We start from the raw sequence: 13,548 nt of genomic DNA, 5'->3' as shown, positions 1-13,548 counted from the left end.
TCAGCTATCATATTTCTAGTTATTTTATTTTTTTCCAAAACTATAATCTAACATACTATAATATAATGTACTATAATACAATATACTATGACATAAAACCCTATGTATTATATAAGATATATTATGTAAATAATAGGATAAAGCAAGTAAGTAATTATGTTAATGTCATTAGAAACAGAGATTTTCTGTGAGAGAAAAAGATAACAAAAATAAAATCAGTAATGCCATGTTATTTTAAATATGAATGGGAATATCAGTACAAGCTAAAGATGTATTTTCTCTTAAATTTTTTTCCTAGCTCTGTCCATTGAAAAGTTCTAAAAACAAGGATCAATCTAGTGACAATAAGCATCTCTAAAACTCAGTTTGTAGTTTCTTAATACTATTTTAATGATTAATCTCACTAAAAGAACTAGGATTTCTTGGTAAAATGGTGGATTTTAGATCTGGAACAAGAAATTAACAAAATAAGCCTGGAAACTTGTCACACCTGGAAGCTATCCAGAACTACTAGAGTCATGTCAGAAGAACTCAGAAGCCTGAAAAGTGTCCAACTAGCTTGAGATGGGATGATTTGAGAATTAATTAATAATGCAATAGACTAAAACAAATCAAGAATATTTAAATTTATGATTTGATAATGATACTAAACAAATAAAATCCATTGACCACTTTTTTGGAGGATGCTGAGGAACCAAATTTCTTATTTTGAAAACTGATAAATGTAAGGAAAGAATCAATCAGTTACTTTGATTTCCTATCTGAACTGTGCCTCAGTGTAACCAAATAGTTGATAATAGTTTTTCTTTTTTGAATTTTTGAATTTTATTTTATTTATTTTTTTATACAGCAGGTTCTTATTAATTATCCATTTTACACATATTAGTGTATATATGTCAATCCCAATCTCCCAATTCATCCACCCACACTTTTCCCCTTTAGTGTCCATACGTTTGTTCTCTACATCTGTGTCTCTATTTCTGCCCTGCAAACCGGTGATAACAGTTTTTCTTTAAAGACACATTCCAGCTAATAAATGAATCAGAATATTAAGATGGCAACTCTGAATGAAATAATAAACCTAGGTAGTGGTCATCAATGGCTGCTCCAAAAGAAGAGAACAGTATAATGTGAATTTTGATGGAAGTACATGACATCATGTACTGTAGTGACCTCCATGTACTATAGAGTCTTATTTTTTTTTTTAATCAAAGCTGCATGCACCAGATATAACTACCAGGTTAAAGGAAGTAAAGAAGAACTTTTAAAATTCACCACAAAGGTGCAATCAGCAAAATCTGGAAAATGAGAAACCAGGCACCAATTGTCCAATATCTTCAAGAAATAATTTGCAAGGGGAAAAAAAGAGATATGGAAAGATAATTATAGATTAAAAGAGACTGAAGAGACTTATCAACCAAATGCAACAAATGCGCCTTGATTACATTCTGGCTGAAACAAACTGTAAGAAATACATATGTATGATAAAATCTGGGAAAACTGAAAAATGTGATGTGATTATATTAAAGACTTCTTGTAAATTATTTTAGAAAATAATGGTACCATTGTTTTGTTTTGGTTTTGAGTCATTACCATTTAGAGATACATACTGAAATATTTAGGGATGAAATTACACAATGTCTGGGATTTGCTTCAGAATAATCCATCCATTGACAGTGGTCGTGGGAAAGTGGCAGGAATAACGAGAAATAAGTTCGACCATGCACAGATAATTTTTGAAGCTGGGTGATAATACATAAAAGTTCATTGTATTATTTTCTCTACTTTTATATATGTTTGTAAATTTTCATAATAAAAAGGAAAACAAATCAAGAAAAAAACTTACATCAACATGTTGAGAAAAGTTTTTCTCCACTATCAACTCCACATCTGGGAAAGGAATAGCCATATTCCTATCTTTAGCAGACATCCTTAGATGCACAATACGATTCCCATTTTGTAGGACAGGCACAACATCAGGCAGCTCCCATATCACCGCAAGGTAAATATCATCTTCCTTACCCTTTAAGAGAAATCCAGTGAGTACATGAAAAATTCAATTAACTGTTTTATTTTGAGCTGTTTTAAAGATACAGAGAAAAATAGAGCAAACTGATATACCCACCACTCAGCTTTATCATATCTTAAGCACCATCTATCCCTCCCTAATATAATTCCTCTTTCTTCTTTACTCTCCAGAGGTAACGAGTAACCTGAATATGGTTTTAGTCATGAAAGTTTATGTATATATATACATACACACACACACACACCCCATATTCAGGTTTTAGTCATATATATTGGGTTGGCCAAAAAGTTCATTCGGGTTTTTCTGTAGCATCTTAACATCTTTCTGGCCAACCCAATATATATGTTACATGATATTGCTTCCAGGCTTCTAACTTTTTATAAATGTTATCAAACTGTATGGATTCTGCTTCAACTTGCTTGTTTCACTTAATATTATATTTTTGAGATTTATACAAGTTATTACATGGAGCTCTAGTTCATTTATTTTTAACTGCTTTATAGTATTGTATGAATATACTACAATTTACTTATCCATTCTCCTACTGATGAGTGTTCAGGTTGTTGCCAATTTTTCACTGCTTTTTTTTATGGACAGGTGCCATATTTTCTTGAGCATGTGTCTGGTGTAGAATTACCAAGTTGTAAGATATGCACACCATCAACTTCATTAGGTATTGCCAAGTGGCTCTTCAAGGTAACGTCCATTTCCACTTTCACCAGGAGTAAATAAAAGCTCTCCTTTCTTCACATTCTTGCCAAAACTTCGTTTTACTTGATTTTTAAATAATTATTTTTGACTGTCTGATGGGTTTAAAATAAGACATTTAAAAATTAATTTTAAAATTTATTAATTACATTAATCACATTTTTCTAATTTAATAAGTTGAACTTTTTTTTTTTTCATGTATTTGTGAGCCATCCAGCTTTCTTATCTGTCCTTTGTCCATTTTTCTGTTGGGCTGTTTCTTTTTCTTTTGGATTTGTGGATCTTCTTTCGGTATTCTGGTTCCTAATCTTTTCTCAGTTACCTGGGGTGCAGTGGTCTTTTCTCAGTCTGTGACTTGTCCTTCTACTTTGTTTTTTAAGGCAAATGTTTGTTTTTAATTTTACTGTAGTAAAGATATCTTTGTGATATCCCATCCATGAATATGGTATATCTCCATTTATTCAGGGTGTTTCTATGTCCTTCAAGATTCCCCCCCACACACAAAAATCTTGTATGTTATTGTTAGATTTATTTTAGATACCTTAGATTTTTGTTTGCTGTTGTATTTATTTATTCTGTTTTCTAATTGGTTGTTATTCATGAGATGCTCTTAGCTTTAGAATTTTCAAGTTTTATATGGGAATAAAGGCCAATTTTTGAAGATTGGTTATTTTGTGAGCAGAGCAGGGATCTTCCTTGGTTGAAAAGCAGCTGTGGTAAAGTGGGGAGAATATGAGTCTAGGCATGATGACAATGTGTTTCTAGTCTTAGTTCTAGTGAGACCTTGGGCAAAGTGTATATCCTTATGGGGCCTTATTTTCCTTAATTAATGGATAAAAGTCCTTCCATTTTTTAAAAAACTTTATGATTCTAGGTTTAGATCTAATATCTCTGTTATCTCATATCTATGTTAATTCAAAAGTATGAGCCAGTGGTACTCCCACATACTAGTTGATTCTTTGGTTAGCATTTGCACCATTGTGGGAGTAGAAGGAATCTCAGCAATATCCAAATAGTGATCTGATATTGATATACTGAGTAATAGCTTAGTTAGGGTCATGGGCCCCCTTGATGGGATGAATTGACTACAGTGGTTTTAATAAATTTAGCTGGTTTCAACTGAACCACTTAGGAAGGTGGCTATCAGGCTTTCTAAATTCATAGGGCACTAAATTTTAAAAATATTTTAAAAGATTGATTTAGAGTTACTAACATTTAATTTTACTAGGAAAGGACATGAGGGAAAAGGAGAGAGAAAACTCTATTATCATCATTTTATGAAAAGAAAAGCTATTTTAATACAAAAAAGTAAAAAAGATAAAATCTTACAATTTTTAAAGTAAAATTAGGTTTATGAAAAATTATTCTCATTTTCTTCATTTCATCTCTAATTGGTGAAACTTTTTATCTCAGATAGGTATTGGCAGATAGGCCTTTAGGAATTGGTGCTCCAGAAAAACAGCAGTTCACATAATGCTAAGGGCATGTATTATGCTAATTGCTTCACAAAGAAAGGTCTTTTGCTTTAAGGGACTCACAAATAGGGCTATATGAGTAGACACACAAAGTAATGTGGATAGGAAGGAAGAGCAAATAAAAAGAAATAAGTGGGGTTTTAGAATTTGAACTGTTTGGGGGGGTTAATAAAAATCTCTGAACTCCCATAGTGCTTTGTTCATAATGTTAGAACAGTAATTTCTAATCAAGCTATGGTTTTGTCAAAAAGAGTTTGGGGGCAAATTTATTCCAAATTTACCAAAATTTTTATGTACTAAGAATACAATTTTATCCTCTTAAAACTGAGATATAAAAAACTATACTGTTTTCTTCTCTGTGGTCTATGAAGTTTTATCAGTGGGTCAGTCAATTTAAAATCTGCCCCCCCATTACATGACTAAAGGACCTTGCCCAGAAAAACTAGTACAGTCGTGATTTGGAAAGAGATCAGGCAACTGCACAAGCATTTTTCTGAGACTTGAGAAAAGAAAACTAAGAATATAAGTACAAGAGAGACATGACATTTTAAACCATTAAAAACTGGTTTGAAGACATTAAAAAGAAGTACATAAAACTTATGGGGACTCCACTTTAGTTCATAATGCATTAACAATGTTTCCTGAATAAGATCCCTGAAGAATTTTTTGTTTTATTTGTTTGTTTGTTTAATGCAGCTGAGAGTCTTGGGAGATAGAGTTTTGGTTCATCTTTTCTCCACTCTACTCCCAGCTTCAACATCAGGAAGAACAACCTTCCTGCCCTCAACAGTTTCTGGGGACAAGCAGAGAAATGGGGTTTAGAGTTTGGGGAAAGAAAGTTATCATGGGCCTGTTCCCCCCTGGGCTGAATAAAAGCCTGGGAACCCTTATTCAGGGGGAGACTCCTAGGATGGGATTTAAACATGGTGGTTCATCTGCAAATATGCTTAAATCCCCAGAGGTGTGTGTAGAGGGGGCAATGTGTGGCATGGCTTATGCCTAGTTTCCCTTTCTTCCAAGGAAGTAGAGGAGTAGCTGAACAGGTGGACTAAGCCTCCTGTACTTTAGAAATTGGGAGAGTGAGAAGAGAATGGGCAGCAGAAAAGCTTACTGCCAGTGCCTCAACAGGGGACTGTTGTGGGGACTGCTAAACCCCAGCCCTCAAGAACACCATGGCTGTACATCCCACCCTTTGGGATTATCACATCTTGCAATTTTCTAGTAACCAAACCCCAGTGAGCAGAAAAAGAAATGTAGTTCAGTAGGCCTAGAATCTAGAGAGAAGAACAGACAAAATATGCAGAACAGATCCCAGACTAACTAGAACTGCTGGGAAGTATGATAACTTGAGCAAAACTGAACAGTACTTAAGGGAGTTCAAAACAGAAACAAAAACCAACACAACGTGATCTTCAAATTTAAGAATTTGGTTGATGAGCTGAAGGAGAATCAGCACCTGTCTGAGACTTGAACTAATAGCCCAGCAGTAGAGAAAATATTTCACAGCAGTTAGCAAAACTAAAATGAAGCAAAAACACAGAGGAAAATATAAGAGATTTGGAGGACAGATTCAGAAGACCTAATATGCAAATAGTATGGGTTCCTGAATTAGAAAAAGAAACAGATGCCAAAGAGACACCTAATACACAAATAATAATACAAAACAATCCCCTGAGCTGGAATAAATACCTAAGACTTCAGATTGAAAGTCTCCTGTGGAATTGATGAGAAAAGATATACACATAGGCATAGACTTTAAACGTCAAGACAAAGATAACATCTTACAAATTTGCAGAGAGAAAGAATAAGTTGCTTACAAAGGAAGAAGGCTCAGAGCAGCTTTGGACTGCTCATTGGTAACACTGTCACTTCAAGATGGTGAAGTTACATATAGACTGAATAAAAGGTCCTGTAACTCAAGAATGCCAAAATATTTCCCAAGAGTTGGTGCTGATTTACACCAACATTAGCAGTGAATGAGTAATCACATTGTTCCACAGTCTTGCTAAAACTCAGTATTATCAGACTTACTTTTTAAAATCAGTCTATTGGGGGTATTATATCTATTCTAATTCTAACTTGAATTTACTAATATAGTTTAGCAGCTTTTCATATGTTTATTGGGCTTTTGTGTTTTCTGCTTTATGAAGTGCCTATCTTTTTTCATTTTTCTATTGAACTGTTTATCTTACTTATTATCTAAGAACTTCGGATACTAATCAAGTTGCAAATATTTTCTATAATTCTACTCTTGTCTTTTTGCTCTCATTATGGTGACTATTGATGGAGAAATGTTATTAATTAATTCAAATAAATTAATCTTTTCCTTAATAACTAGTGATTTTTAAATATCATTTAAGATATTTCTTTATCCTGAGTTCATAAAGACAATCCCCTTAATTATCTGCTAAAAACTATATTGTTTTGTTTTTCAATTAATGTCTTGAAGTCATTACTCCACAAGAAATAGTCTTAGATGAGATCATGAAAGTTAGAGTTCTTTTTTTCTCTCCCTGTGGATGTCTAGTTGCTCCAAAATGATTTATTGAAAAGTATATTCTTGCCACAAATATCTGCTATGCCATTTCCGCTGTATATGAATTTTTTTGTTGTTGTTCTGTCACTCTCTGTGCCCAAACTTGGTTGTCCTGTTTCCTTGTGAGCTTAATTATGTTAGCTATGGTCTGAGATGAAGTTGTCTTCCTCCAGAATGAATTTGTGCTTGTTTCTGCCAGGTGCCTGGTGGAACTACCAGTATTGGATCGCCGTAAACCAAGTTCATAGTTAAGATTTCCTTGACCACCTAAGTATTGCAAATCTAGGCAGCAATCTAGGTTGAAAATGCTTATGAGATCCTCCCTGTGGTCAGTTTCTCAGGGACAGGGTTTGTCTCGTCTTGTTTTGTTTTCCTACTCTTCTCCCTTGTTCCCTGCTTGGCTCAGTGTGAGGGCAGTCTTTCCTGCATTGCCCCTAGGAGGCTGGCTTTTTTCTTTCTGGTTCACCCTCATCTTGATAGTGTGATTTTGGGTCCCGAAATCACACTATCAAGGGGTTTTGGGTCCCAAAATCACACACTGAGGAGTTTTCAGTCCTCATCAAGTTCAATCTATGGAATTCTGGAGACATGGAAAATCAAAATAAAGTGAAAAATGCTACAATAGGACTAAAAGCAATTTTGATGTGAGAACAGCACCATGCTACTTTTTGCAGTTTTTAAAAAGGAGTGTTTATAACAACAGACATTGTCTGTTAGGAAGGGTATCTTGATGGTCAATTGCACTAATTTAAAACAGGGAAATTAATACACTGTCGCATTTTAGACTATATTACTAAGAAGTTCCTTTCTACAGTGCCATTTTTTTTAGGGAGTGAGCTTGTTTTATTTATTACTTCTTTATTTAATTTTTAATCATTTCAGCAATTAAAGGTTCTGAGGGCTAAGTGGGTGGAGATGAGTTTGGTTTTATTTCATCTCTCTAAAGAGAAAGTAGGTTGGTAGACCAAGCTGTGATAAAAGCAAAGTTGCCAACACGAATGACACTGCATGAGCTGGGGCCAAGGGTGTGCATGTGTGTGTCAGGACCAGGTGGTAAGAAAATGGGAAATAAAGAATAAGAATTCCAGTCTAAGGCCATCCGTTGAACAAATGGTAAGCTATAAGAAAGACTAATGCCTCTCTAGCCAAAACTTTATTTGGGGCCAAAGTTACATTTTCCTAATGACCCCCTTGCTTTGTGTCACTTTTTAGGTTTTTTCTTCACAGGCTGAAAACCCACAAGTGCTAACTACATGCCCCAGTTTTCAGGAATAATGCTACCTGCAATTTCTGGTTTCTGAAGGAATGTGTCTATGTTTAGATGATATTTAAACTATTGCTTTATTTTGTCAATTCAGCAAAAAATAATCAGACCAAATTCTCGTTTAGTGATGTATTGACTTGGCTATCAACTTGTTTTCACTTTCCTGCAAATTATTTAATACATAATTAAATAGAATTGTGTTGATGCCATAACTGTTTTTGTCTCAATTATCTAAAAGGTCATTAAATTTTTCCTTTGGTCTATATGTTATTCAAGTTTTAACTTCATTTCTCAGTATTTCATTTTATTTATTGAGGTAATTGAGTTCATCAGTAAGAACTCAACATTCCGACCATGGTAGAATTACAAAGTAAATCTTTTAAAGGAAATTTACAACTATTTCTTTCCACTTTAGAGCTTCCTTTCTAGCACAGTGCCATTTTTGGATTGCTCAAACAGCAAAGAAAGATTAGTTGAATCAGGAAAGTTTTTCACTCCTTTTTTCCAACAGTCAGGCCGTCAGTCATCATAATCAATGCTCCCTTAATTCAAGACTTTTTTTCTGATCTTAGCTTTCAGAAGGGGAATAATAAGGGCAATGAATCCCAGAGTTCTAGTCAGGGAAATATCTACTTAATAGCCAGGATAAATAATCTAGTTTTCTTTTTTATTTTATGTTTTATAAAAATTTTTTTGGCCATGCCGTGCAGGTTGCAGGATCTTAGTTCCCCCGACCAGGGATCGAACCCCTGCCCCCTGCATTGGGAGTGCAGAGTCTTAACCACTGGACTGCCACGGAAGTCCATAAATGATCTAGTTTTCATTTAAGAATGAAGAGGGCATTAGTGTTCTTAGGTGGTAATAGACTCACAGGAAAAAAAAAATTAGTCTACCTCAATCCCTGTAAAACAGCCCTGAGGAGATTGCATTATTAACTATAAAGTAAACAAAGCAATTTTGGTGACAAACTGAAAAAGTGACTTGAGCATCCCTGAATGCATTATGGGTTATAATGTTCAGAGAGGAATCATTGCTCCCTTTCACAGAGTCTGCTGGGAAGCAGCTCTGCCAGTGAATTATCCCCAAATGAGGGTATAAACCATGTCAGAGGTGGCAGCTGTATGTAAATTTAATCTTTTTGATATCCATTCCAGAGTATCCCAGCTAATCCCTTCAGCAAACACTGGATGGGCAGGATGCTATGGCTGAGCAGCTATTCTTTTTTGTTCTTTGCTTGGACCTGGGTAATGTAAATTAGGAACATCCTAGGAAGGTTGGTGGAGAAATACTATCCTCAGATGGCTGGCAAGAGAGGATTTAAATGGGGATTATCCACACTCAGTTAATTTTCCCAAGAAGAGCATATAGAGTATATAAAAATGGGATTGCAAACCTGGATCATTTTGATCTTCCCACTGCGCTCCAAAGCGAGGATCAAGTACTGGTGTTTTTCCTGAGCTTTCAGGAAAATCAGGCGTTGCAGCCAGTGCTCTTCCTCCTTCCAGTCTTTCCCTTCTGGTAACACTTTCATCTCTTGCCCACTGCCAAAGTCCCAGATTTTAACTGTTCCTGAACACACAGAGAAAAGACTATATAGGCAAAAATAATGTATAGAAAGAATGACTTTTATCTCAGAGAAAATTGATCTAATTGAAAGCTTTCTGCAACAGTTTATCCTAGGTTTATTTCCTACTGAGACTGATATATGAGTCTCTCTAGCATTGCTGTGTACCAAATATATTTCTGTATGCCTGAATTTGTCACAGGCTGATAAAAAATAAACGGGACCAGGCAATGTCTTGAAATTTGTGACTGTTTTCTTTGAAATTCTCAGACTCTCCTGTCTGAGCTTTCTGTCTTAAGTGGGTCTTTTCTGCCTTTATTCTCCCAATGCTTTCCAGTTTACTAAGTACTCTTCAGTATCTATCATCACTCTATCTATCTATCTAATATCATGTCACAATGATTATTAATAGTAAAAAATCATTCCAATAGCGTCATTTCCTAAGATGCTAACATATTTTAGGACTATCTCCTACTGGTAACAAAAGGTTTAAAAGAATGCCAGCAGGTAGGAAACAATCAAGCTTTGAGTTGTTTTTTTGTTAGATAAGAAGGAAATGCAGAAAGGGTGTCATGTTTCTTCTTACATTTGAAATCATACTTTCTTTATAGTTAACTTCATTCATTTAGGAGACCCTGATGAAGAGACCAGGTGAGATGATAGCATACTTGTTGAATGCCTATTTCTACGTCATTACTCAGTGTACCCTGGTAATTATCTTCTAACATGGGTTTTTATAGTGACCTCAGGGTTAAAATCTAGTGTACTGCCCTTCACAGTACCTTTCCTCCCCTTCCTTAACCCTAACCTCAACCCCCTCCTCCTGCTTCTTATCTTCCAGTTCTAATCCTGCTGGACATCCAGAATGTTCTCACTGTGTTTTCCTTCCTTTATGCTAGGTTCCCTCCATCAGCAATACTCACAACCCCATTATTTTTTTTTCACTAAAAACATCTTTAAACTTTAATTAAATTCTCCCTATATACACAGCACGGTGGTAGGAGCAGGAGATGAAAAGTGAGCATAGTTCCTGCCCTCAAGGAATTTATGGTCTTGTAGGAAGTCTTATAAACAAGTAAAAGAAGTGATCATGCTTTCACTTATTCCTGGGTATGTGGACCACAGTCTCATGGCCCAGATTTCCTGCTGACTTAGGACTTTGACAATAAGATTTAGTGGGCAGAAAGCAGGGAGGATACTGCTCAGCTCTTCCCAGGTGATGGGTGGGTGAAAATGAGAGGGGACTGCTGGCTTGTGGGTAGAGTTGCTTTGGGATCTAGAGAATCCTTTTCCTCGGGGTGTCCTAGACCCAGAGTCTTTGACAATTAACATGTACTTCTGAGGAGGACAAACTGTCACTAGCACTAACAAAGTGAAATATGACTTGCTTGCACGAAAATAATAGTATCTCAGTCATTTATACGAATTTCGTAATGCTTATGCTGGGCAATGGTCATGTGCATTGCTCAGAATTTCTAATTTTCATATGTAGGCAGGATGTGCTTATAGAGCGGTTAAGACTGCATTCTTAAGAACTCTCCTACATGAAGAGCAGTTGCATTTATTCACACCCCATCAACTCAGCATTCATGATTTTATTTCATGTGTACTGTTATCTGCTTACAATTTAAAAACTCAGACTTTCACATCAAGATAGTCAGTCCATCCATTGGCTTACAAGCAAGAATTTATTTAGTAAATATATACCTAGAAGAAATATATTCTGAGTAGTGATGCAGATGGTCATATTGTCTAGATAAAGCAGTTCTTTCATGGGAGTTCAGAACAAGGTAAGGTGAAAAGAGAGGCAGGCTATAGTTCTCTGGTTCTAGCAAGTTCTATGCAGTTCCCCACAGCAAGAGCAGCAAATGACACAGCACAACTGGAGCATGACATCCTCTCAAGTGTGACATGACACATGCCCTTAAGCAGCTTAGACTTATAAACAAGTCCAGTATAGAATTCTAGATGTGATATAGCAAAGTTGGATGGATATTTTATCTGGTCCCATATTGTCAGTAAAAATATTATCAGAAGTACTAAATAGAATGTCTGTCTCTTAGCTGATGGTACCCAAAATTAAAAGGACAGAATGAGTCAGTGCAACACAGATAAGTCTCAGTCAAAACAGAATGAGATGGTATATATGAAAGACTTTGCAAACTGAAAAGCAACTATATAAGTGTAACGTAAGGTATTGATTATTTTGAACGATAATATCGTATTATCCTATTATCGTATTGTCCTGTCCAGTATCAGGACATTAATGCCAGTTAGAGAAGGGCCTATCACTGTTCAGTCAGGCACAGCACTCTCACTGGCACGTTTACATATTCCAGCCTGATTCATGCTTCCTTTCTAACCCAAACAACTTGTAATGAGATCCTAGAACAAATTCTCAGGACACTAAAGCAGGGAGGCTATACTCTGGATATTAGTCTGACCATTATATGCTCCTGTAGCAAAAAGAAATCCACTTTCATCAACAGCTGCAGAAGTCAGTTCAACATTGAAGCCATGAGGGTCTAAAATCTGGTACATTTGGAGGCCAGTTTCGAGTTCCCATACCTACAGGAAAGAACAAAACAATCAAATAATCCTTAAGCCCTTCAGTTTTCATCAATTTTACAATATTCAAAATAGCCTCAAAATTGGTACAATGCACATCTAACACCTCTCCCAACATTCTGCCATGAGTGTTGGTTTGATCAAAGAAAGGTCTAAAAGATGTAGTGCTGTCTAATAGTTACTGTGCTACCCCGGAGTGTGTCTGTAACGTATGTAGGTGGGCTGAAACAAGCAGCAACTATTCCAGGCAGCTCCTATCTGTCCAGGAAGTAGTCAATTGCTACTGTAAGCACAAAGCAAGTTTAGCAGCAAGATAGAAATGTAACAGTTACGAGTTCAGTGGACAAAGAAATCAAATTGAATTTATTCTTTTTTTTAATAGATCTTTATAGGAGTATAATTGCTTCACAATACTGTGTTAGTTTCTGTTGTACAACAAAGTGAAATCAGCCGTATGCATATATATATCCCCATATCCCCTCCCTCTTGAACCTCCCTCTTACCCTCCTTATCCCATGTCTCTAGGTCATCGCAAAGCACCGAGCTGATCTCCCTGTGCTATGCTGCTGCTTCCCACTAGCTAACTATTTTACTCTTTATTGACACTCATCCAAATTAGCTAGGGGTCACAGGACAGAATCTGTGGTTAACAGCATGAAATCTGAGAGAATCATGAGGAAAGGGCTCACTGACCTTTCCAAGGAGTGTTCTGATTAGGGACATGTGCCCAGCTCTTAACAGAGAGAAAAGGGGAAGGGAGGGTGAGGGAGGCTGAGACTTCAGAGAAGGCTGTATGTGTAATTAGGCTGGGTATAATCAGAAAATCTAGAAACACATCAAGGCTCATCACTGTCTCTTTGGAAATGCAATAGAAGCTTTAGACTTGCAGTCTTTCAGTCTGAATCTTTCCCTTTTCATGGATCTGCCATTGTCAGGTGTATATTAGACTGTCAGTAAACAATAAAATTGAACTGGCAACACAGTTTGAACTCAAGATATTTGGGGACAGGGGCAGTGTAAACACAGGGCCAGAGATGGGAAGGTGCACTGTTGCTCCAGGGAACTGAAAGTCAGTTGTTGCACCGGGAGTGAAAGAGGGCGAGTGGGAGAAGGAGTAGCTGATGTAATAAGTAGTCTGGAGACCAGATAACAAAGGGCCCCCAACTGAGCTGTGGCAGAGCCAAGATCTGAAAGAAGCCAGTCTGGACCTTAAGCCCATGCTCTTAACCTTTGTGCGCCCCTGGGTATAGATGAGGTCCTGAAGGGAGAATGAAGAATGAGGGCCACTGCATGAAGGGGTCTCAGAGGCCACCCATTTCCTGGCCTGAAGTATGATCCGTCACCAACCAATCAGGTATGAAAACTCACCTAGATGCCTTCCTTTCCCCTTCTCCCCTTGCAGGG

The 13,548-nt window shown here is 36.5% G+C and overlaps 1 protein-coding gene across 1 annotated transcript in view; it reads right to left on the bottom strand.

Annotated features, from left to right (window-relative positions):
* The window catches only part of WDR64 (WD repeat domain 64), a 152,668-nt gene that overhangs the window by 61,245 nt on the left and 77,875 nt on the right, over positions 1-13,548 (bottom strand). The window contains exons 13-15 of the mRNA XM_059940747.1: positions 12,021-12,144; positions 9,406-9,581; positions 1,847-2,023 (exon numbers count right to left, since the gene is read on the bottom strand). Of these exons, the coding sequence (XP_059796730.1) occupies positions 1,847-2,023; positions 9,406-9,581; positions 12,021-12,144 (477 nt within the window). The remainder of the gene's footprint in view (positions 1-1,846; positions 2,024-9,405; positions 9,582-12,020; positions 12,145-13,548) is intronic.

Source organism: Balaenoptera ricei, chromosome 1, assembly GCF_028023285.1.
Source record: "Balaenoptera ricei isolate mBalRic1 chromosome 1, mBalRic1.hap2, whole genome shotgun sequence".
In the NCBI taxonomy this organism is placed as follows: domain Eukaryota; kingdom Metazoa; phylum Chordata; class Mammalia; order Artiodactyla; family Balaenopteridae; genus Balaenoptera; species Balaenoptera ricei.
The sequence above is the reverse complement of the archived record's forward strand: the minus strand, read 5'-3'. Positions and strand labels throughout refer to the sequence as shown.